This window comes from Typopeltis vanoorti, chromosome 22, assembly GCF_054136105.1.
Source record: "Typopeltis vanoorti isolate ZY-2024b chromosome 22, IOZ_Tvanoo_1.0, whole genome shotgun sequence".
NCBI classification, from domain to species: Eukaryota; Metazoa; Arthropoda; class Arachnida; order Uropygi; family Thelyphonidae; genus Typopeltis; species Typopeltis vanoorti.
The window spans coordinates 56,688,561-56,716,152 of record NC_143570.1 but is presented as its reverse complement, the minus strand read 5'-3'; the positions used below and the strand labels follow the sequence as shown (position 1 = coordinate 56,716,152).

General features: G+C 34.0%; 1 protein-coding gene across 7 annotated transcripts in view; it reads left to right on the top strand.

The window, feature by feature from the left end:
* LOC150094432 (protein alan shepard-like) overlaps positions 1-27,592 on the top strand; it is a 725,446-nt gene that overhangs the window by 648,246 nt on the left and 49,608 nt on the right. For 5 of the 7 annotated variants that reach the window (XM_090411869.1, XM_090411870.1, XM_090411868.1 and 2 more), the window contains one exon: positions 12,614-12,700. The exons of the other annotated variants lie outside the window; for them this stretch is intronic. In XM_090411869.1, coding sequence (XP_090267995.1) covers positions 12,614-12,700 — 87 coding nt within the window. The remainder of the gene's footprint in view (positions 1-12,613; positions 12,701-27,592) is intronic. 7 annotated transcript variants of the gene reach the window in all.

Sequence of the window (27,592 nt, the reverse complement as noted above, 5' to 3'; positions counted from 1 at the left end):
AATTTTCTGAGTTGACGTTTTGTAGGATCATAATCCAATTTGGCGTAAGTATTATGATCTCAAAGAAGTAAATTCGTTTTTTGTTCACATGAGTTTGTATCGAGAACCATAGTGATATTTCCTTTATCAGCTCTGGTAATGATTATGTTTTTATTACGTTTTAAGGAAATAATAGCTTTCAATTCTGATGGTGGGATATTTAATTCTGAAGGTTTGGCATTGTAGATCAGTTTAGCTACTTCAAATCGAAGTCTGTTGGCTTCAATACTGGATTTATGGTTGACGTTTCTTTTTGTATTATGTATGAAGTCTAAATATGGGAAACATTTTGGTGAAATCACAAATTTATGGCGTCTTGCTAGAACATCTTTTGTTAGTGGATGGTTAGATAAATTGACTACCCATTTCTCCGTTGGTAATTTGTTAATGATCTTTTTTGATTGATTTAATAGATTAAGGTATTTAATATGTAGAGCACTATTGCTTTTTTTTTCCTGAATTCTTTGAGACAGTTATAATTAATTGTAACAATTATTGATTTAATATATTTGACAAGTCTGTTTCTAGTTTTGTAATATTTAAATTGTTTGTTGCTAATTCATGCTTAGTAAGGAATGTAGTAAGGAATGACTTGCTTCATTAAGCATTAAGGAATGACTTGCTTTTTGATAGATTTTATGGGCACCTGGAGATTTGATGGCTTCCTTCAGTTTTGCAAAGGTTGGAATAAGATTATCTCGTCTGCACTTTTTTAAAAAAGAGATTCTAGCTCGTAGCTTACCCTGTTTTAATTGCAGTTTTTCTAGTAAGGTTGTCTTCTGTGCTGTCATTTCCTCGTGAAGGAATAAAACTTTTTTAAATAACGAAACCTGTGGTGCGATCATAATTAAAAGAAACACACGTATTAACCACAGTGAAAATTATTCAGTTGTAAATATTTCATCCTAAGTATCTTAGGACATCAACACAGCAACACGGCATTGAAACTCCAAACCATAGGATCCATTGGGAAAAGTCTAAACTTTTACATAGATCTTTATATGAACATGAACGTTTATACAAAGAAAGTTCTGAAGCCCTACTACACAGACCAAACTTAAACCGCAACTACGTTCTTACTATTCCTAAAGTATGGGAAATTGTCATACAAAATTGTGTTAAATAATTATTTATTTTTTTTTTTTGTGACACGTTACGCACGTTTAATGAGATTCTATTGTAATCATGTGCCCTAACTGTATGTTATTCCTTTTATTGTTTTAAACTACTTTACTGATGATGTCCTAAGATAATTAGGATGAAATATTTACAATTAAATAATTTTCACTGTGGTTAATACATGTGTTTCTTTTAATTAATATGATATTGCCATTGATGCCATTTGTTCTCAACACTAATCTTTCTCAGGACTCATGTCTGTGGTCTCTAGTCTTTTGTCAAGTGTATTTCTAACCCAGCTCTCAGATCCATAAGTTAAAATTGGTTTGAACACTGTCTTGTATACAGCTAATTTAGTGTTTTGACTAATTTCTTATTCCATATAAATTTATTCAGTTGATTTCTTAACATACCAGTTTTGTTCATTCTGTTGTCTATTTCCATGTAATTGACCATCTTCATTAAAATTCATGCCTAAGTAGCTGAAATGTTTTACTTGTTCTATAGGTTCTCCATTCACAATGCAGTTAATATTTTCATTGTCTTTGTCTTGTTATTGCTGACCTTCATACCATATCTATTACAACAGTTATTCAGTGTAGTCAAGGAATCTTGCACACTTGTAGTGGATTTATTTAGAAGTATAACATCATCTCCATAAAGCAGAAAACTGAGATTAACATCCAGTTTTGATATTGGGTTTAATACCACTTTCCTTGATAATGTGATCATATAGATAATGAATAACGTAGGGGATAATGTACATCCTTGTCTGACACCACATTTAACATTAAACCATCTTCCTGTACTTCAATTCTAACTGCTGACTTACAACTCAAATAAAGACTAAGTATTGCTTGATATAATGCCCCACTGACACCCTACAACTGTAGCGTTTTGAATAGCTTCTTTCTTTTGGCACCTTGTCATATGCCTTTTCCAGATCCACAAAACTAAAATATAGATCTTTGTATGTTCCCATAATTTCTCAATTATTTGTCGTAAAGTGGAAATCTGATCCTGACAGCCTCTATTTGGTCTGAATCCAGCTTGTTCTTCACCAAGCTTCCCTTCCACCATTCTTCTCAACCATTTCTCACATATATATTTGCATATATCTTACCAGGAACACTCAGTAGAGAAATTCTTCTGTAATTCTCACATTCAGTTTTATTTCCTGTTTTATATATGGGTAATATGAGAACTGTACTCCAATCATCTGGAATTCATCCATTTGTTTGGGCCTTCTGAATTATGCAGTGCAGCCACTTCAAGACTTTTAAACCTCAGATTCTAATCACTTAAATACCTTATACAAACATGTTTATCGCACTCTAGCAAGAAATGAAATTCACCTTATCCGTAGAAAGTTATTTTATGCAGGAAGTAATCATCTTATGTCGGCCACATTATATGAATTGTAAGGGTATAGTACATTAGGAATGTTTGCATTATGTATGTATTACTTATAAAGAAGCAGCTTCAGCTTTATCTGAGCTTTACCCCTGCATGTGCTGGGAAGAATATATTTGCTTCATTTTTAAACCTAAATACCAAAAACATTGAAATTAATATTATAAAGACCTGAGTTCAATTCTTGTCTCAATGAGAGCAATTGTTATATGAACTTCTTAGTTGAAGGCGAAGTGGCAGGATTTTTTCTTCTAGAAAATGGTTTTTCATCCTGCATACAGGAAAATCAGCCATGATAACACAATGCCAACATGCCTCCTGTGTGTAAGTGGTAGACAGCATTCTATGTAGTTAGAGAATTAAGTAGCAGAAACGGTGAGGTGTGTGTGTGTAGTTGGAGGATTAAGTCATAGTTGGGGAGATGATTAGATGTGTAGGATAGTGTCCTCCCCTGCAGTGAGTTCTTTGAGGTGTCACATAATAATTTTACATTTGTGCTTGATATGATTTCATAAATATACATAAGTCAGCCTGTGGGGAAGAACTGCCTTTATTTTTTTTATTAATCCCACCTGAGAATGGTTGCAAGCCTCTCATATGTTAGGACCAGACTAGAGATGAGTTCTACATTTTCTAATCCTTAGTACGACACTTTCAGTCTGCTTCAGCTTCCAGTATTCAAATATTTAGCATTTGGTCTTAATAAATATTGACGAGTTTTAATAGACTGCAATAATAAAAATACTGTGCAAAACAAATTAACAATATCTCCGATGTGAAATAAAATGTTTCCCAGTATGAATATTTTACAGTACTAGTCAAATGTTGAGTCAGCAATACATGCACAGGCTAATGAGAATTGTTGATACCATACCTGTGAAGTGACCATTAAATTCTTTGGCTGATATATGAGGATTTATGATAATAAATCTGGGGAAGAAAAATGAATATGTATTTAGACTATATAAATCTGAGAGTGACAACAGTATAACTATTTAACATTAGAAATTATTACAGTGCTGATGTTATATATTTCTCAAAAAAAGGGGGGGGGGGTAAAGTTGATCAACATTTAGTACCAATGTACATATGCCATTAGTTTATCTATTGCTTGACAAACAAATGTGTTTGGAGCCAAACACACATTGTTTGTTTTACATATTTTGATTTATGTGATGTTTTTTTTTAAATCCAGCAATCACCACAGCAAGAATTAAAATAATCATAATTTGACTTTTTTTCACATCTGCTGGATGGACCAAATGATTCTCATCTTTGCTTTCCATTTCCTGCATTTTGTTCCTATCCCACTAACATCTTTGTGAATATCATTAGGTAGTTGATTTAACAAACTGTTGAATATTTTAATTTTCTTGTGAGAGATATCAGTTTTAATAGCGTACTAGTTTGAATCACTTTACATGATATAAAGGTTTATATTTACATAAAACAGATTCTCTCTCTTTCATTCAGTTAACCTTGTGCACACATTGTCACTATTCCATCTGCTGCTTATTGTTTTTTTTTTTTTAATACATCTTTGAATCAAAAAATCAGAATACTCAAAGAAAATGTGTTGAATGATTTGCAATTCAAAATAATTATTACCAAATATTATTATTATTACGTATTCCTCTCTAGAGGAATACGTAATAATAATAATCTAGAGTGGGTATCCTCTCTCGATGAGTCTTTGGACTCCTGGAGGAGTCCAAAGACTCATCGAGAGAGGATACCCACTCTACAACTCTCCACCAAACACAACTACAGCAGTGTCGTCTACCGCCCATAGACAATCGCAAACAATCGTGCCCACGGCGGGATTCGAATCCGCAGCCTTTTGGCTGGAAAGCGAATACGCTAACCACTCGGCCAACCAGGCCGGCGGATGATGATAATATGAATTATCATCATGTAAATCTATGCACTTTGTAGATTATATAATCATGTAAACACAGAAATGTAATATAATTTATAAGAATACTGTTATTTGAAAACCTTCACAAAATTAGAACAATTTTAGCATGGTTCAAAATATTAGAATAATGCGAAAATAAATACACCAAAATTACAGTCAAAGAGAAACAACATGATAATTAGTACTTTGTTGCTTCCCCTTTTGCTTTCATGACCATTCGTAAATGATTGGGCATATTAGTAGTTGTCTTTTTTATCAAAGAAACATGCCCATATGGTCTGCAGAGAAACAAGTTCAATTTTATCTCTTGAGGTAATTTCTTGATGACGTTTCTTCATAATTCCCCACAAATTCTCAATGGGGTTTATATCTGGTGAGCTTGCCAGCCAAGGAATTACATTGATTTGCCTTTCTTTGAGCCATCTAGTGGTGGTCTTGGAAGTGTGACAAGAAACTGAATTTTGTTGAAAAATAAATCGTCACATAAATCTTCCAATGCTGGTAACATATGGTACTCGAGAATTTCTTGGCACACTTTGGAATTGACTCTTTCATACACATTATACACAGCCTACCTGGACGGACCCCTCTGTGGTCATACAAGCCCACACCATGACAGAGGTTGCAAATTTCGCTGAACATTTCATGCATTCTTTATCAAATGCTTCTTGCTTAAGACACCAAACACGTATCCTTTGATGACCATGGGACACACAAAACATACTTTCATTGCTAAGAAGTACCTTTTTTCCAGTCCTCTTGACCCCCACAACTGTCTTTGCTTACACCATCGCACTCTAGCTGCCTTTTGCTTGGAATGCATAAATGGCTTTGTCTTAGGCATACTTGATTTAAAACTTAATTTGTGAAGTCGTCTCAATGTTGTAGATTTAGACCCATTCACACCTTGTTCTTTCCATTCCTGTGAAAATATCTTACACTTCAGAATCTTCACGATATTCTTCAATCTTCTCTCATCGCTTGTAGTTATTACCTTTCAAGTGCCATTGCTGCAATGAAACATTTCAATTCCTTAGCTATAAACTGTTGAGCATGGCCTTTGTGTAGATACACCATATGAAATTTCTTAGCTTCCTATATGTCAATCATTCAATCCATGTTTAGCAAATGACTAACTGAAATCCACATGCAAACAATTCCTCACACCTGAGTCAGTCCCACAGCTACTGAAATATTTGCTATTTCTATGCTCTCCTCAAAACCAATCGGGAAAAATCGGAACAGTTTTCTTATAATTTATATTACATTTTTATGTGTTTACATGGTTATATAATCTACGAAGTATCTAAATTTATATGATGCTAATTTATATTTGGTAATAATTATTTTCTATACAATAAATTAGAATTGCAAATCATTCAACACATTTTCCTTGATTATTCTACTTTTTTGATTCGGAGGTATAGTGAATGGCAAAAAATATCTGATACTTAAAAACTTTCACTAACACCATTGTCATGCTGGGATTACGATCCACAGCTTGTAATGGCAAAACTGAAAAAGTTATCTGCTCTGCCACTCGTTCTGACATTGCCAAGATAAATCTCATTACGCAGTTGTGAGATGGCAAATTTTGTTATTTTAGCGTTCAGTATGTTATTCACTTTAAATCAGTAATTCTGATTTGTCATGTGATCGCGTAATTTAGTTGCGTTCTCAAAGAATTTCTTTTAATGTTTGTCTGTATAAAATAATGACAGCTATTCATGAAATGACCTAACATTGACCAATGTATGCATATATAATTCTGAGTGTAATCCTTGTTAGGTGCCAATTTGATGTTCATTTTTATGATCTTGAAAGATTACCAGGCTCACCTATATATGAGATAATTTTTGGACGAGTGCCATAGTTCATTGTAGACATGTCATATTTTCCAGATAAGTGCTGGCTTCAGAAACTATTACTGATAGCACTGTCATTTCTGGTTTTGGTCTATTTTTATCATGCTTTTTATTAATAAATTTTTAGACATTCATCACCATGACATTCTAAAAAAAAAGAAAAAGTGCATAATTTAAAACACATGGTAAAATGCATTAATACAACTATCTTATTTTGTGAAATTACCACATTAGCATTAAAGATTTGTTTTTATCCAGAATACTGTGCAGTATTTGTATAGTTCATCTGCACTGAGATCTAGTTTTATTATGTGATAATACTGGTTGGGAAACAATAGAAAATTAGTTGTTCCATTACATAAGATCAGATAAGCAGGATGCCATTGACATGTCTCCATAGATGACTGGTTTTAAATAAGTGCTATCTCTTCAAATGCTTCAGTATCCAGATTGGTCACTAGCAGGGATAACCCTGGCTAAAAAGATCTATTGAAAGAATTTTTTCTAATCACTCTAGTGCCTCCTTCTGTTATGTTCATAAAAGGAGAACCTTTTCTATCTACACTTTACTAAACTTATCAGAATGTCCATTGGAAAAATCTGAATGCTTTGCATCTTCTACCAGGCTGGCTCAATTTTTAATGCATAATTGTTTATCTCCTGTGTGACTTCTCTATGAGTGTGATTTGCTATTTGAATAGATAATGCTTGGGAACCCATATCATTGATGATGGAACTGAATTTGAATGCTTTCTTTAAACCTATTATGGGGTGGGGGAAGGTCTGGAAAGTTCTGATAAAGACCTAGAACAAAAATGATATTAAAGCAACTGATATAACCATCAGTTGAATGGTTATATCAGTTGCTTTAATATGTCAAGTGCACCTTACTACTGTGGAATTAGTAGATATTTTCATTTTTTTTTTTTTTTTTTAATTTCTTTTCCTTTGACCAGTTAACTATAGCGTTGTTGAGGGTAGGAATGATCAAAGAACCATGAAGCCATTACAGCATGTAATACATTTTTGAAAATTATGGAGACAACTACCGTGTTTGAATAAAAACTTCAGTTTAATATAACTAAAATCTACATTCGACGTTTCAACCTTTATGTCAAGGTCATCTTCTGGAGCATACAACTATGCACAGAAAACAAGCTACACTACAATCAAACTGGTTTGTTAAAGACACTGACCAACTGCTACAACAATTGTTGGCCTGACCTCTGGTAAAAAAAGAAATAATAAAAAAATAAAATAAAATAAAAAATAATATAAATAAAAAAAAATTATACATCAACACCAGAGGCCTATTATTAGTGTTATCTGTTGGTTGTAGAAATACATTGGGCACAACAGCAACAAGTATTTATCTATATACATATATTAACATCATGTACACATTCCAGCCAGTTGGTATGGAATGGTTTCTAATACTAGCTGAGGATTGGCTAGAGTCCTGACTTATGCTGAATCTTATATATTAGGTAGACTGAATGTGTGCCATCCAGATCCTTCGAATTTTCATACCATCTTTGTTGTTGATATTTGGGTGGTTTATCAGGATTTCGCAGGCTTCTTTAAATTTCCTTTCGTACCAGGTTTTTGTGCGGTGTAAAGAGCAGGTGCTTTTCCAGTTGATTTGGTGTAAGGTATTGAGTGCGTGGTCTGAGAGGCCTGCTTCACCATAGTGGTTATATTTAATGTGTTCTTTCTTGCGTACAGGGACTGTCCGTCCTTTTCACCAGTGTATGGTAAGTTACAGGTGCAGCGGATGCAATAGACTCCAGGATGTGCTAATGGGAGGAGAGGATCCTTAGAGGAGTTGAATATGGTTTTAAGTTTAGTGGGTGGTTTAAAGGTCCCCCCCCCCCCAGGATATATGGGGTACCGAAAATACACAAACAAAATGTGCTACTTCGACCAATCGTGGAAGGAATAGACAGTCCCAATTACCACTTAGCCAAGAAATTAGCGGGAACACTCAAGGAGTTGGTAGGTCATTCCCCCTCCTACATAAAAAAACACACAACACTTTATAAACCACTCGACAGAGACGACTTATTACTCAGTTTCAACGTTTCTGCCCTTTTCACTAATGTCCCCATCAATGACACAATTCTCCTCCTACAGAACAAATTTCCGCCCAACATTACAGCCCTCTTTGCCCACGTACTACAGTCCGGTTACTTCGTGTGGCAAAACAAATTTTACCTACAAAAAGAAGGTACAGCCATGGGCTCACCACTATTCCCCCGAATCGCTAACTTCTACATGGAAACCTTTGAGCAAAGGGCTCTCGATTCCGCCACGCTAAGACCGACAGTCTGGCTTAGATTCGTTGACGACGCGTTCGTGATCTCGCTGTACAGGCGACAAACGCTAAACACGTTCCTTAGCCACCTGAACAAACAACACGAATGCATACAATTTACCATCGAAATCGAAAACCAAAATTTGCTCCCGTTCCTAGACACACTAGTCACACGTCTTCCTTCAGGCAGTCTATCCTTCATGGTCTACTGAAAACTGACACACACTGGCCAATACATACATGCTAATTCATACCACCACCCATCACAAAAATATGGAGTCATTAACACCCTTAAAAACAGAGCTACAACAATTTGCTCTAATCAGCAAGCCCTGAAACAAGAACTAAAAATCATCAGTGACGCATTCGTAAATAATGGCTATAACAAAAATACTGTTAATAAAATACTCCATAAAACTACAACAAAAAAACGAATCTAGATTACAGTAAAACCATAGCCATCCCATACATTAAAGGTTTATTGGAAAAAATCAACAGAATCCTACAACATTATAACCTCAATGCCACCTTTAAACCACCCACTAAACTTAAAACCATATTCAACTCCTCTAAGGATCCTCTCCTCCCATTAGCACATCCTGGAGTCTATTGCATCCGCTGCACCTGTAACTTACCGTACATTGGTGAAACAGGACGGACAATCCCTATATGCAAGAAAGAACACATTAAATATAACCATTATGGTGAAGCAGGCCTCTCAGACCACGCACTCAATACCTTACACCAAATCAACTGGAAAAGCACCTGCTCTTTACACCGCACAAAAACCTGGTACGAAAGGAAATTTAAGGAAGCCTGCGAAATCCTGATAAACCACCCAAATATCAACAACAAAGATGGCATGAAAATTCCAAGTATCTGGATGGCACACATTCAGCCTACCTAATATATAAGATCCAGCATAAGTCAGGACTCTAGCCAATCCTCAGCTAGTATTAAACCATTCCATACCAACTGGCCGGAATGTGTATATAATGTTAGATACTTGTTGTTGTGCCCAATGTATTTCTACAACCAACAGATAACACTAATAATAGGACTCTAGCGTTGATGTATAATTTTTTATTTATATTATTTTTTTTTTTTTCACCAGAGGTCAGGCCAACAATTGTTGTAGCGGTTGGTCAGTGTCTTTAACAAACCAGTTTGATTGTAGTGTAGTTTGTTTTCTGTGTATAGTTGTATGCTCCAGGAGATGACCTTGACATAAAGGTCAAAACGTCGAATGTAGATTTTAGTTATATTAAACTAAAGTTTTTATTCAAACACGGTAGTTGTCTCCATAATTTTCAAAAATGCATTCGGATCACCGTGTAAGCCTAAAAGAAAGGATTCATAGCATGTAATAGATGCAAAGGAGGAGGGGGAAAAATAGGTATGCATATTAAGTAAATAAATCAAGTAATGCTCATTAACCGACTTGTTTGGTAATGGAAAAGTGGAAATTGGAAATAAGTTAGTTTTCTTATATAGTGAAACCGGTGGAGTATCCAAAGCCATAGAAATAACACGTATGCCACAGTAAATAACTTTTTTTGTTATCTACATATTTCGTCTTATGTATCATAAGACATCATCAGTACAATTATCGAACATCAGTAGGAAATGAATTAAAAAACAATAGTGTGCATGCTTAAATTGGAATGCCTCTATAGTTATATATATAGTTGCATGTTAATGGATTAAAACTAATGGACTGAAATTAAAGCTAAATTAAAATATAACAGATAAATTTATTTAATACAATTGAAGATAACAGTTTCCCAAACTTTTGGAATAGTGAGAAAGTCATTCTAAAAACATGGTAAAGAAATACAGTACAAGAATGATAATTAAAGGATGACATTAGTGGATGGTGATGGAAACTAACCAGTGGCGTTCATGGGCCACTGAGGTTCAAGTTATTTGTTAATAATATGGTGTGAATGGATGGGGGGGGGTGTCAGAGGATATACAGTTATTACTGATACGAAGGAATCCTTTTAAGAATAATTAAAACATATGAGTGGAATTGTTATTTTAATGTTAATAAGTGCACTTTGAGTGCAGGTGTTTAGGACTGTTACTGTATTGGTGATAATGTGTTCTAGGAGTTGAATGAAGTTCAGGATTTAGGAATGATGGTTTACAGAGACAAAGTCAGAGATAGTACACTGCAAGTGTTGGAAAGACTGTGCAGCACATTTGATTAATGGCAGAGATAACATGGCAGTTGTAGTACCACTGTACAAGACATTGATCAGACTGTGCATAGATTTGGTCACTTGGTTTGAACTTTAGTGACAAAGTCTGGTGAGGATTTAGGGACATGTGACTAAAGCAATAACAGGACTCTGGAAAGTTAGTTATGGAAAAGAGGTTGAAGACATGTAAACTGCAAAGTTTAGTAGATGAATTGAGAAGTTCTGATAGGATTTCAAAGGATTAATGCAGAAGGGTGCGAGAATGCTACGAGTAGAAGAGTTTAAGGTTCAAATATCATATTGCTTGTTGCAAGAGATTACCTGCAATAAATCTGTTGACTTCATGGTGATTTGTGAATGATTCTGCTCTAATATTAATAATCATCAGTGATATCTTCTTATTCCATTTTATACTTGATCATAATGTTTGTATGGTTCCAATCAGATGTTCAGATTTATGTTGAATTTCTTATGGGTATTTGCATGTCATAACAGAACTGGTGTTCAGATTTAACTGATGAAATTTTCATTGGTCTCTATGAACCAGCAACTAACTAAAGCTATAGAATAACATGGTAAATATATTTTACTTCTGATACATTTTAAAAACATCTCGGAAATATAGCAAGGATCTCGCTGTAACTACCATCTGAAAAATTCCAACACCAAATCCCTATATTTAGAATGGTATTCTGAAAGAAATTCACTACAACAAACTATTTCAGTGGTTCCTGTGAATTTCTTATAGTGAGAATTGACTTGGTGTATTTTAAAATATTGCTTTTTTTTCTCTCTCTCTCTCTCTCTGACTACTCATTGCCTATTGATGCACCTCAGCCAAGAAGTTTTGCATTATTAGTCAGATGTTGGCATTATATACAGTGAAAATAATTGAAAATGAAAAAAGTTAAGTTTTATCTTTAATAAATAACATTTAATACAAGCTTCAATGAGTTTATTGAAATAGTTTACATCATTTTGACTAGTTTTTAACATTTAAAATATCTATTTTGATTGATGCATATTCATTCAATGCATTTTTCTTTTTAAATTTCAAATTCAAGGATGGTCTTTCTCAAACACTACAGTTACAATCAGTGTATTTTTCTTCATATTTCAAATTCAAGGATGATTTTTCTTAAAGTGATAAAAGCAGTAATTAAAAGAATTGAAGAGTGTCACTTACCGTTCTCTATAAACATCTGCACCAGAAGACAACATAAATAAGCCATGATTATTCTACCCTTCTTAACAAACAACTGCTGAACTAGAAAATTTGACAGCATTATAATTTCAATTTATTGAACACTTTCCTATAGTGCCTTCCAGATAGTACTTACTACCTACTTTACTCCTTATTACTTTGATTATAGATGCTGAATACAGCAAAATTTGAGTTGTGTAAAAGACCTGATATTCTATACGTAAAGATGATTTTTTCAAAGTTATTTGATCACCTCTGAGTTGAAAAATACATTGGAAAAATAAACCATTTGCATAGTGGTTTTAGCAGGAAAACACATTGGTTGTATTACAGCAAACATTAGCCCTTGAATGATATCACCAAATTTCCACTTCACTGAATCATTATTGGTAATAGTTAAAAGAAAAAATATGTGTACTATGTTTATTTCTTGTGAGGATTCTGTTAAATAGGGATTCAAGATGCAAACAGTACAAGCAATTTTATGCATTAGCACACAAATATATCTTTATAACTCTATTATTTTCATTCTTCCAGTATGTTGCTGGAGCATACACAGGAACTGCCACACCAGCTGCACTCTATTCACAACCTCAGCTCATCCAGCCCATGCCTCTAGCTGAGGTAAGAATCCAATTACCTGAAAACCAAATTTTTATATATATTTAAGGGTATGTTATTCGTGTAAGTATGAATGCATACAAAGAGGGAAGGGAAAAGAGAGAGAGAGTGGGGATAGGGTGGGATGGAAGGAGACGTGTACTTCTGATTTAGTGTAATCGCATTTCATCAAATGCAAAATTGCCATTTTATGAATATATCAAATCTCAAACATCAATTTTTGCTTACACCCACATTTGCTCATAAACATTGAAAGAAGCTGGTAATCCTTAGTATATGAATGTCAATATTTAGAAATTTGATTCATTTATCATCCAACTAGAAACGTTGATCTCTATAATTGGAAATCCATCAAAAAAAAATAATAAAATTTATATATATATATTCACTATAATATAGTTAAGTTTAAAAGGAAACTGACGATTTTTGCGAATTCTTCATAAAAAAAAGTCTATATTTTATACTGTATAGAGTATTTTAATTATCTTTACAAAAATTAACCTGAAACTAGTTTTTTTTTTTTTTTTTTTTTTTTTTTTTTTTTTTTTTTTTTTTTCAAATAAAAAAGAAAAAAGTTGTATAATGTAAGAATAGAGTATACAGACAGTTTTCATTCATCCATCCTCTGGTTATCTGATCACAGAAGCATGTATTTTCAGTATAGCTATTATAGATGTGTTCATCTGATTACGTTGTTACATGTTTTTTTGTTTGAGAAAGACCATCATTGTATGTGTTCTGTTAGAATTTATATAAATGAGTTAGGTTCAGGAGCCTGTCACAGCCTAGAAATTGGTTTAAAAAAAAAAGAAAAACTAATATGAAAGTGTGATTAATCCTGTCTGCAAAATCTACTATGTGTGTCACTTGCATGTATTCCCAAATCAGTTCATCTGCATTGTAGGATGAAAAACTCTGCCATCTTTTCTTCTGTGTGTCTTATTAAACTTGCCTTCCAGTTGAAAAGACCTTACAGATAGAGATTCGTTTCTTAGATAGGATTCAAACATAGGTCTTTCAAACAAAACAGCATTGTCATTATTACCAGCAGCTGATGTAAATGAACATTTGCATTTAAATATAAGGTAGTAATGTTTTATATATTGATTTCACACACACGCAGTCAAAGAACCTATGTGTGCACACTGCACATGGCATTGTGCAGTGTGCACGTATAGTGCACATGAGGATTGAGAAAAAATAAGTTTATTAACTGTTGATTATCATTTTTGGATGATTAAAGTGTAAAAGTGTTTGGATTTTTGTTTCAGAAACATTTATAATTTTCATAATTTGTCTAGAATTCTCACTTTAGCTGGTTTATCCCATTAGTTGTTTTTTTAGTTTTATAAACTGGGGACGGGGGAAGTGGAGGTTGTTTTGATTATTTGCAGTTGGAAACAAAAGTGACTTGGGTTAAAATTGTGTGATATGTAGGAATACAGATGCTGTTGTCTTTCTTGCATGCATCCTCCTAGTTTAAACGCACATATCTACTGGAGCTTATCATACATACACACCATGTCACTATTATAGGGAACAATTGAGAAACATTTGATTTTTAAACATCTACTGCCTTATCATATTGCTTTGCTAATGTCATTTTAAAAAAAAAACATTAAAACTTAAATATATAGGAAGGTTTCGTATTTAATTATTATAACTATTGAACTTTTTTTGTTATGAACATTTTTTTTTTTTAATTCCTTTGTATACACTAGCTGAAGTGGATTAAATACACAAACCACCTTGGGATTTTTCAGGGATTCAAAACAAGCTGCTTTCTGCCTTTATGTAATTACACTACTTCACTGTTAATCCCTAAACTGCAATTGTAAAATCATTAACATAGTAAATTAAGCGGAGTATCCTTTGAGTCCAATTGACTTGCAGTATACTGCTCACGTGGAATTTCCTGTATTAGAATCTGTCTTTCAATATTTTTAATGTTTTTATTTTACATACTTATTTTGTTTGTTTTTTGCAAGTGATAGAACAACACATCACGTGTTTGAAGACATAATAATCTATTTAAGTTAAGGGATATTACATCCCATATTGTTTCTTAACCAAAAATTTTATATTTCATGCCGAATATAAAAACTATATAAATTTTTGCGATTCCAAGCGTAACACCTGACCCATTTGGTAGTGCAAACTGAGGCAACTCATAGTAAGGGTGGAGCAAGATCCGATCACTGTTCTTGGTATTTACCCATAATGTGAACTTAGCTCCTAGGAGCTATATTGCTGTTCTACATTATGAGAGAAGGTCACTATCCAGACCGGTTTTAACCTTTATTGAGGTCTCATCGGTGAGTAGGTAGACCTAGTTAATACCAAGTTTGTAGCGAACAGAACTTAAATCCTTTCTATGAGAATTGCCAAGAAGGTGTCCTAATAAATTACTAATTATATGAAGAGCCAAAGGCTTCAATTCGGCGAAATGAGCTTATTTAAGTTAAGGGATATTACATCCCATATTGTTTCTTAGCCGAATAAGAAACTCAAAGAGTTTCATGCCGAATATAGAAACTATATAAAGTTTGGCAATTCCAAGCGTAAGCAAATACCTGGATAGTGCAACACCTGACCCATTTGGTAGTGCAACTGAGGCAACTCATAGTAATGGTGGAGCAAGCTCCGATCACTATTCTTGGTATTTTCCCATAATGTGAACTTAGCTCCTAGGAGCTGTATTACTGTTCTACATTATGAGAGAAGGTTACTACTCAGACTGGTTTCAACCTTTATTGAGGTCTCTCAGCAGTGAGTAGGTAGACCTAATTAATACCAAGTTTGTAGCGAACAGAACTTACATCCCTTCTATGAGAATTGCCAAGAAGGTGTCCTAATAAATTACTAATTATATGAAGAGCCAAAGGCTTCAATTCGGCAACATGAACTTATTTAACTTAACTTAAATAAGTTCATGTTGCCGAATTGAAGCCTTTGGCTCTTCATATAATTAGCAAAATAATCTATTTTGAAATGTGACAAAAGATCGGTCTTGGCATTGAGTTTATTCAATAATGATGAATTTGCCATCTTTTATTTTTCAGATCAGTGCAGTGGAACAAAATGATTTACATTCTTTCATTTTACTAACAAGATTGCAGAAATTATTTTCATGCTATTTCCAAATGTTTGGGTTGGAAATCATTATATTAAATATTTATAAATAACATGGTGTTTTCAAACAACACTATATTGAAATATAGTTTGAACTCTTTTTTTTTTTCTTCCCTTTCCTTGCACAATTTCATATTTTCTTCTTCATCATGCTTATTGTTTTAGATACAGATTGTTCTGTTTTTATGAACAAAAATGATGTTAAATTGCATTACTCACCTTCCAATTGTGAGACTTATTTTTAATAATAAAAATGTATATTCATCAATGTTTCAATAAAAATAATTAATCAAATGATCTCTTCAGAATATTTCAGTCTTTTATTTGCCTTTAGTTTAAAATTGCAACAGATGTAGATAGATTTGGTGGAAATGCCTGAAATACATTATATATAGATTGATTCAAAATTTTTGCTCACTTCAGAGAATTCCAGTTACCTAGCCCCCCCTCTTCACCCCTTTACGAACTGAATTATAACTAAAATCTTTGTCAAATTTTCTACTAGCTTGAAATTTTTCACAGGGAGTATTCAAAATCTGTTACTTCAATATTGTTATCTACTGAAGCAGGTACCTCTAAAACCAGAATATTTCTTTCCAATCTAATTATTCTAGCCACTGCTACCTTTTCCTTCAATTGTTGCGTTACTGCATGTTATATTTTCACTGTATAAAAACCATTTTATACCATTAAAAAAAATAAGTTTTGAGTGTTACTTTGTTTTTTCCTGAAAAAAAGAAATCCTGAAGTTTAATTACTTCTGCTGTTAGTTGCCATTTTTGAAATAAGCTATATCTTAGTAATATTAGCTAATAATTGATTTATTAGCTAATAAATCAATTTTCAACAGGTTGAAAACTGATTACTCTATACCGTTGAGAAAGAAAAGAGGGAATGTCCCAGAAATCACACTGAAAGAGACAGAAGTAATAGTGCAGTATACATCACAAATGTCTTCTTTCATTTTCATATTTTTGATTGATTACTGACTGGGAGAACATCCTAAACAGAAATATTGCTATTTCTTTTGGTAGGCTGATAGTTTTTGTTAAAACAAATTATGCTTAATCACCCCTAAGATTTGTAATTCATTTGTTTTTAATAATCTCAGCTCAGATTTATTATAAAGAAATATAATAAAATTATCTTGGAAAGAAAATGAATTGAGGATAAAAAGTGCGACTATTTTTTAAATGGGGAGGAGGAGGATTTAACTGCCTATTTAGACTACAGACATTTCACTTTATGATTTATTTTCAGAACTGTTCACAAGAGAATTAAAAACATTTCATGTTAGGAGCATTCTACATTTTAATGTAAAATAATAGTACAGCTGCTTCAAAAATACCACATATCAAAACTAGCAGTAAATGTATTTCTTTTTTTAAATATACATTATTTTCTTCTTTATTGAAAATTATTAGTTCAGAACTGAATTTCATTCATAGTGTGTTTTCCCAAAACAAAGTAACCAAGATTATTTTCTCACTATTTTTGTCAACAGAACAACAAAAATAATTCTAAGAATGACATTAATATTGATATATATATAAATTAATATTGATATTGCTTTAGTTGCATGTTCACAGTGACTTATCAACAGTTCTGACAGGCACATGAGCATCCATAACGTTCCATGTATTCTTGGATTTTATAACCATAATTTTAGGATGAGTAGCCCTAGAAGTATAGCTTTTGTGTGTTCTCCTAGCCAGTTTTTTTTTGACTGCAAGATGAAAAACACTAGTTTCTGGAGGAAAAAAACCATACTACATCCAGGTGAGATCAGCTAATGCAAAGAACCTTTATAAGGACTTCTCACTTGAGAGGTCTTTATAAAGGTTCTAAATGTCTTAGATGTGATTCAAACTCATATTTCCAGCCAAAGGGCACCATCAAAACTGACTGAGCTATGGAGATGCACATATGCTTAACTGATACGCAATTTGTTTCATAACTATTCATTTCATTTTGTAATGCTTAATTCTTGGAAATGAGGAGGTGGAGTGCAGCTCAAAGTATTACAGGTAACGTTATACCTTATTTATAAATGTCATAGTATGTTTTGTTTCCTCTAAATCAAGACTAGAATCATACAAACTGTAAGCAGTCTGTGATTAATTTATAAACATAATGCATTCTTGGAAAAGTGATTGTAAGTTTAGTTTATTTTTTTCATAAGGTATTGTTACATTTTTTATTAGGTCTCTAAAATAAATTACCTTAATACCAAGACAGTAAATTTGTACTATCACTTTCGGAAAATAGTTAATTGTAAAAATACATAATGTGAAAAGAAATTTCTTTAATTTTTCTTATTTCTTTGTACATTTGTTGTAACAGGCCAACTCTTTTTAATGCTTTTACAGTTTAAGTTTTTCTTTTCTGATCTTGAATCCAAATTGTTAAACAGCGTTCTATTTCTTCAATGACAATATTTACATTTTTGAAATAACTATGAACTGACCAGAGCTTGCATTGCGAGTATAACCACATTTTGTCTTTTAAAATTGCTGCAGTCATTCTTTGGCTGATGATTGATGTTGCTAACATAACCAGATGAACTAAGCAATTTGCCATTTTCTATAAGAATGCTTAATTATGTCCATTTTAGTTTCTAATGGAATCAGTTGAGCATTTTTTTACCACTTTCAACATTTTCATAATCATTACATTTGCAGCTGTTTTCGATATTTCAATAATATTAAATATATAATAGTAATATATAAATGGGCACCACATTAATGCATGGAATACATTTAACTAAGAAATATTCAGTATGTTGACACAGAAAAAAAACCGAAGGAATTACTGGACTCAAACGCTTTCCTTTTTGCATTATAAAATGTTTATAAATACAAATTGTTCATATCTTGAGAGTTGGTAAGTAGAGATTCGTCTGTAATTATTTTCAATATAAAGTTCGTGGAAAAAAAATTAAATAAAAAATGCTGGTTATCTGAAGTATAATTGGCATAATTAACAGAGGGGGAAAAAAGGTTCTGTACAGTAAATAACCATTTCTCTACCCATCAGTGGTCCCCCCCCCCCAAAAAAAAATCATTTTGGCAGTTTATTTTGTCATTCTATCAACAAGCTATAATCATGCGATAAAAAGTAGATATATAAAAGTGTTGTTTAAGTTTAGTCTATTTAAACTTATACCTATGTTGCACATACTGTAAGGAATTAAAAGTTTTGTGATACTCAGGCTCTGAGAGATGCAGCTATGAGTGCAATTTAATCCAGTTAAGTGTTCTTCTGAATACGAAGGATTATCATACCTCTTAATGGATCTGATTAATGCTTACACTTTTTATCCATGTTTCTTCAAATCCATATTTTGGTATAAATTCACCAAAATATGGATATGAAAGAAAACATAGCCAGAGCCAGTAGGAAGTTAAAAGTATATAACAGGAAATATTAATCTGTGTTGTGATAAAATCCAAAAAAATACAACTTAAGAGAAAGTGCTGCCTCTGGTTCACCTCCAAGTACTAAAATACCTGGTATAACTTGGCTGTGATCTTATGGAGAGGAGGCAGCATTTGTACTGAGGATCAGCCACAGGAAGCTGTTATCTGTGTCCTGTCATATAGCAGAAAGAACTACTGTATAAGTATCTTGCAGTGGTCAGTTGTGTGAAGAATTACCTAATGTTTGACTGACACTACTTGCACTGTATTTGGATAAGTGATATCCCTCTGTTCTTATTGCATGATGAAGAAACACTGCTCTAAGGCAGTTTGACTTTGCACATTTCTCTGATATCCCTGGTGAAATTAAAGGAATTGTGAAATTCAACACTCAAAAGCAAGGTATCAGAGATTGAAAAAGGTAATAAACCTTTAATTTTTTCATGTTCTTGCTTTTGTTTTCTCATTAAAGATCTCATTTAGCTGAATTGACTGGGGAGAATGAATGATTATCCTCAAATTATATTATATATTTCAGTGATCCTTACACTGCAATCAGTTTGAATGATTGTTACTCTCCAGAAGCTTCACAAAATATAAAATAGCAGAAAATTTAAGAGAGCCATTCAAGCTGCTGTTAAATCCTACAGGAAAGTTTATATATAACTGCAGAAAAAAAATCATCATCATCATAAAATTCCTGACATGTGCCCTCAAGGGGGTGTACAGGATATGATAGTACTACATGAAAAATTTACATCATTACTAACTTCCTATCTACAATTTTCCTCCAGATCAGTCTGTAACTTGTCAAGACTCCCATATTATCAGATCTTATATTTCTGTCGTCTATGGCACTTTGTACCATATCAATCCACCTATATCTTGGTCTTCCTCTGGATCGTGTTTTCCTGCCAACCTGGCAGAGAACACTTGTTTTGCTAATCTTTCCTCGCCTATTCTGTTTAAGTGACCATACCACCTGAGATTAGCTCTGCTAACACATTCCTAGATGCTGACAATATCAAGTTCTTTTCTAATATCCTCGTTTTTAATAAGATATTGCCATTGATGCCATCTGTTCAAGCCTCTAATCTTTCTCTGTACTTTCATATCTGTGGTCTCTAGTCTTTGGTCAAGTGTTTTACTTCTGACCCAGCTCTCAGATCCATAATCAATCCAAATCTCAGATTGTTTGAATACTGTCTTGTATACTGCTAATTTAGTGTTCCGACTAATTTCTCTCTTATTCCATATGAATTTATTCAATTCACTGCCTACCATACCAGCTTTGTTGATTCTGTTGTCTATTTCCATATTTAATTTACCATCTTCAGTAAAAATCGTGCCTAAGTAGCTGAAATGTTTTACTTGTTCCACAGGTTCCCCATTCACAACACAGTTGACATTTTCAACAACAATACCTATTTTCATTGTCTTTGTCTTTTTAATGCTGACCTTCATACCATATCTATTACAACAGTTACTCAATTTAGTCAGGGAATCTTGCAAACTTGTAGCGGATGTATTTAGAAGTATAACATCGTCCGCATAAAGCAAAGAGCTGACATTAACATCTCCAATTCTGATATCATGTTTAATACCACTTTCCTTCATAATGTGATCCATATAGATAATGAATAACAGAGGGGATAATGTACATCCTTGTCTCACACCAGATTTACATTAAACCATCTTCCTGTACTTCCTTCAATTCTAACAACTGACTTACAACTCAAATAAAAACCAAGTATTGTTTGATATAATGCCCCATTGACACCATATAACTGTAGCGTATAGAATGGCTTCTCTCTTGGCACCTTGTCATATGCCTTATCCAGATAGACAAAACTTAAATTCAGATCTTTGTTATATTCCCATGCTTTCTCAACTATTTGTCGTTAAGTGGAGATCTGATCCTGACAACCTCTATTTGGCCTAAATCCAGCTTGTTCTTCACCAAGCTTTTCTTTCACAATTCTTCTCAACCGTTTCTCAAGTATACTTGCATAGATCTTGCTAGGAACACTCAGTAGGGAAATACCTCTGTAATTCTCACATTCAGTTTTATTTCCCTTTTTATATATGGGTACTATTAGAGCTCTACTCCAATCATCGGGAATTCGTTCCTCTGTCCAGGCTTTCTGAACTATGCAGTGCAGCCATTGTAAGACTTTATACCACGATATTTCAGCATTTCTGGTCGAATATCATCTACTCCTGCTGCCTTTCCACATTTCAAGCCTTTGATGGCTTTTTCTACTTCCAAGTATGGATATGTATTCCTGATTGTATGCCTGTTGAGTGATTTTTACCACTGTGCTATCACTGCCTGTTTCATTTAGCAATTTTTCGAAGTAATTACTCCATACTTCAAGGATATCTTTTTCCCCTGTTTTCATGTCACCTTTATTATCTCTAACTCCTTTTACAGCACTCTTTCCTCCATTTCTAAGCTTCTTCAACAACCTCCAGAATATCTTACCACCTTCTTGATATTTATTTTGAAGTAAAAAATCACATTATTCTTCTACAAAACTGAATTTTTAACTAATCGGGATGTACCTCTGAATGGCATGGTACTGTACAGTTTGTAGCATAATTACCAACATTATGAATGTTACCAGTGCTTTAATACATATGATTAATATTTGAATACAAATAATTAAGTAATAACCAAAAAATAATAATAGTTTTAAGATTTCATATAGGAACAATGTTACCACGTAACATTGTTCCTATATGAAATCTTAAAACTCTTTTGCCTAGTATCTTTGCCTCGAGTATTTCTGTTACAGTGTTACAGGATACATATGAACAGTGCTGGTGGTCATATTTTGCTAGTAGGAAAAATTGAAGATTTAAAGGATAGAAAAGAAAACTAAAAAGTATTTACCTATATGGTTATTCATAACATGATATTGTCTTTCTACAGATAGTATTTGTTGCCGTCTACTTTTGCCAAAATACCCAACTTCACTCTTTGCTCTTCTTTTTCTGCTCTACTCCAGGAGTTCTTTCTATTCATTTACATAATGAACATCCTACTGTCTCATAATCCACTAAGGAGTAGGAAGGGTTGCAAAATCTGTCAAAAAATGTATCTTGACCGTTAAAAAAACACTTAAAAAATTACGTATTTTCTTGAATTTAAGTTCTGCATATACCCCTAACAATGGTCCTGCATCCAGGCCTCTTATTTTGATGATTTAGCTAAATATACTTCACACAGAAGTCATTGTTTTTTTTTTTATGAACAGTCCAACAATTTGGCCAGTCATTACTTGATGTTAGAGCCTTCGTCAGTCAATATAGATGAAGTCCTTTAGTCTGAAAGACCTGGGTTCGATTTCTGTCAGTGATATGATGAACCTTTATCTGGTCTCTTTCGACTAAAGGTGGGTTAGCCAGTCTCATACGGAGGTAGGGTTTTTTCTCCTGGAAACTCAGGTTTTTCATCCCTCAGAACAGGCAAACAAGCCAGTAGAACACACGCAATTTGCAAACAAGAATACGTAGAGGCATAGGGGGTAACCTTAGCCTCGTGTTACGGTTAGGAAATACAAGGAAACCTGGAAGGTTGTGGGCGCTTAAGTACTGGTTAAAGCCACTGATAGATTACCTGCTGTTGGCTGCTGATACCATCATGAACAAAAAATATTAAATTAAAGATACTAAGAAATTATATACTTGGTTTAATCCTTTTTCCAAGTGTAAGCAACAAAGTTTGCACCTGAAGTATTTTCAGGACTAGGACAACTCGTGGTAAAGGTGGGATGACTTCACATCACCTTAGTATTCCATAATGCAAAGCACATCTCCTTGCAGACATGTACAATGGCATGCATTATCGGAAGGGTCACTACCCAGTCCGGTTTCGACCTTTATTGAGGTCTTTTCAGTGGAAGCCAGATCCAGAGTGATACCAAGGTTAAAGTAATGCAGAAGTCATATTTTCATATACGAGTTGCCCAAAGGTGTCACACCTTGTTATTATAATACTCTGGATTAGAGATGTTGAAAGTTTTTCCACTTGGTTATAGTGATATGAAGCCATACCACCTTTACCACGAGTTGCTCCAGTCCTGAAAATACTTCAGTTGCGAACTTTGTTGCTTACACTTGGAAAAAGGATTAAACCGAGTATATAATTTCTTAGTATCTTTAATTTATAGTATAACCAAGTGGAAAAACTTTCAACATCTATCTCTGATCCAGAGTATTATAATAATAAGGTGTGACACCTTTTGGCAACTCCTGTATGAAAATATGACTTCTGCATTACTTCAATCTTGGTATCACCTCTGAGTCTGGCTCCCAATGATGACAGCTCAATAAAGGTCGAAATTGATCTGGGTAGTGACCCAGAAAAAGATTTTAATACATCTTTTTACATTTGTTTTTTATACAGCTATTTTCATACGTCTATGCTTGAAACAATGTTTTATGTATTTACTATGTATTTCTTACATTGTGTACTGCTATGACATGCATTAGCATATTATGACCTCAACTCTCCTTGCACAGTAAACCCCCTAAAGTAAACCAAAGTCCTAAATTTCCTTGCCATACTTAGTTACATTCATTTGCTTTATTACTGTATAAATTCTGATGACCACTCTGATCTCTTTGATAATCTCTGAAAAAAAAATAAATAAAAAATCTCTGAAAAATGATTTTCTGCCTAATTAAACTAACAGTTGGTCTTTCTGGCAACTTAAATCTTCACAACCCAAACTGATCACCTTTTACTTCTCTAACAGCACTGATCAAGTTGGAAGAGTTGCCAAATTAGTTATTGCTGACTGTGACCTAACAAAAATGACCTTCATTCCAACACCCTGAACTTTTTCTTAACGAACTCTCTTTTCAGACATGCTGTAGACGTAAATTCTCCTTTATAACTTAGACCATAACCTTCACATTTCCTTTTCTGTGGAACATCCTTCACAATGTTCTCATTGCTGTTTTTACCTTCAAGTCAAAACCGATACTCTAAGCAAAGAACAGAAACAATACTTGCTGGAATGTGGGCCCTTTCAGCAATATTTGCTGGAAGGTCCACAACCACATTCCCAACCACTGTCCAATTTTCATTTTCCAGCAAGCATGCCAGATCAATTAAGGATGAAAAATCACCATATCCAAATTGACCCAAGGCAGAAATTCCTGTTTCAAACAAAGCCTACTTGATACTTACCACTTTTTGATTGAGAGGACCATGGAAATTTTCCTCCTCCTCAAACATCTCAGACCTTCCAGTTTGTTTCTAATAATCAGTAATATCACCCATGAGAGAGTAAGTTGTTCCATCTTTCCGAGGTGTCTAGACATTTCAAAGAAGCTGATAACAAATTTATTGTGTGCTTTCAAGCATTTGGTGGTATGTTTGCCTATTTCAGTTGGACTTTGTGATATGTAACTTCTGTACTATATAATATAGACTTTAAAATTTCTAAAATACAGTTGAACATAGTTGTTTTTTCTTAAATATACCTGAGGTCTTTTTTCAGTTTTTTGCATAGATTAAAACTGGCATGCTTTTCCTGTAGAATTTCTATTTCTTTACATTTTTCATTCATCCAGATTTCTTTAAGATTGAATAGTAGATTAAAAGATAGTGACTATCATATCCCACCTTTTTCACCTATCCAACTTTTGCAACCCACAGACCACTCCCCATCTTGGTCATTCACCTCTGGATCTTCTTCACAACTTCCTTGTCCCTAAGAAACCCAGGTGACCAGACCTGAGCATAGTAATTCAGATGTGCTTGTATCAAGCTTTATAAAGAGGAATAATAACCTCCTGTGTTCTTCAATAACCAAATAATCCTGTGAACTACCTGGCTACTTGAGCAATATGCCTCTGAACTTCAACCCTTCTACTACTACTACCGCCAAATCCGTGGCTACTTCAATTTCCTGGAGTATAGTTCCCTCAGTGTGGTACACAAACTTCTAATATTTTTATCACAAAATGATAACTTTACACTTTTCCACATTAAATTGATAACCATTATGTTTTACCCTTACTGTCAGCCTATTTAAATCATCCTGCAAGCTCTCTACATCACCTTGATTAATTGTTATCCTATCCAACTTTGCATCATCAGCAAATAACTGAATATCTCCCTTCAAATTATTTTCTATATCATATATGTACAAATAAAACAGCAGTGGTCCAAGCTCAGAGTCCCCATGACACAAAACTAGTCACCTGGATTCTGCTCCTCCATATGCTACTTCTTGATATCCATCCATTCCAGTTTATGTAACAGAGTTCCATGTGATATCCTGTTATGCCTTTGCAAAATCCAGAAGTATCATCCAACTCAGTTTTCACTATTATAAAACATTAGTAGATTACCAAGGCATGAATGACCCACCACAAAGCCATGTTGCCCCTAATCAAGTATTGTATTCTTATCATTCTGAATTCTCTTTTTGACCAACATTTCCAGTACTTTTACCACCACTCCTGAAATACTGATTGGTTTATAATTTGCTACAACAGGCTTAGATTCTCTGTTATACAAAGGAATCATTTTGTCTCCTTTCCATTCTCTTGGGATTTTTCCAGAGCTGAGACTTAAACAGCTGTCATGAAACATGAGTCTATATCCAATCCCACTGCCATATTCAAATTCAGATTCATCAATATCCTAAGTACCTCCAATTCATCCAACTCTCTCTTCTCACATCGGTCTGAAAAGTGGTCACTCAGAAGCTAAACAATTTCATCTGCCTCTGTCAATTCTGTACCATCATATCTCATTAAAATTATCCTTCCATAGTCATTCTTTCTCCCACTTGCCACGTAACAAAAGAACAATTTAAGATTTCCTTTCACTCCTTCAGCTAATTACTTCTCATAATCTGATTTAGCCCTAACCATGCTGGTTACCTTTCTTGCCCAATCCTTTGTATTGTTCATGAATTCGCTGGTTATCTTTCTCTTTATATACTCTCCATAAAAACTTTCTTTTTATGCAGCTCATATTTAATAATACTACTCATTCATCTGACTCCTATTTGATTTACTCTCCTGATCTTGAATATACACTGTGATACTTCTTCCAGATATCCCTTGATTATCACCCATATACTGTGAATATCCTTCCTTTATAAAGTAGGTGATAATCACCTACTTCATAGTTACACATATTTTGCTACCTTCGAAGTCCAGGCCACATGATCACTTTCCCAAATTAGAGGCAATGTAGGCACCTTAGTTATTTTTATTATTTGACACCTCCAGGGAGCCAAAGACTCCACCTTCTCTACAACTCTGTATCTACCACTCAATCCACCAACTGACCGTAACTACACCAACGCCATTTACTGCTGACCACCACTTGGAGTACTTCCAGAGACAATCACAAACATCCATGCCCACGGTGGGATTTGAACCCGCAGCCTTTTAGCTGGAGAGTGGATGCGCTAACCACTCGGCCAAAAAAAAAATGGCTTAGAAAATGTTCCTCTAGTTGGCGACTAGATTTGAACTCGTCTTTCTTTGTGCAGTCATAGAGTGCAAATGCCATTTCTACTGAGCTGCACAGAGTCACATAATGGACAATGCTTCTGACCATATAACCAGATTCAACACTCTTATATCCTGAATCCCCTCTGTCACATTCTACTTTAAGTAATTATCTCACAGTAAGTGTATAAATTCCATTTCCTTCCTGCCATGTGATCTTTCCTCCTTCTAGTCTGTCTCCGAAGTTGAAGTCTCTCATAATAATTACTCAACTTGTACTAATCTTCTGTTGCGTGTCTTCCACGTCATCTCTATCGCCTCAGGTCTATAGCAGCAACAATTTTATATTTTGTTCTATTGCCTCAATCTAACACCATGTTGACTAAAAAAAGATCTGCCTGCCTCACTTCTACTCTTATTAGCTACAATTCATCTGTTATCATCAGCAATGTCCCATCCCTTGTCCTGTCTACGCTATCCTCCCTGAAAATTCTAAATCATTCTATCCCTGTAACTATGTCATTTGCTATTAGCCAAGTCTCAATAATGCTTCTAACTTTTGCCAGGTTGCACTAACCAATGCCAAAAACTCTTCCCTCTTATTTGTGATGCTTCTAGCATCTGTATATGGAAACTATATTATTCCCTTATACCCTAACCTCCTTTACATCCTGAACTGACTTCCCCATTTGATGATATTGTTGCCTGAGAGACTAGATTCCGCATTTTTTGTTCATTCACACATTGATATGCTTCGTGGGCACCTTAACACACACACACACACAGTGTGCATCCACCTAAATTGCCTTAGTTTTCCTGACCTTTGCTTCCACAATCTCAGTGGACAAAGCTCTCTCTC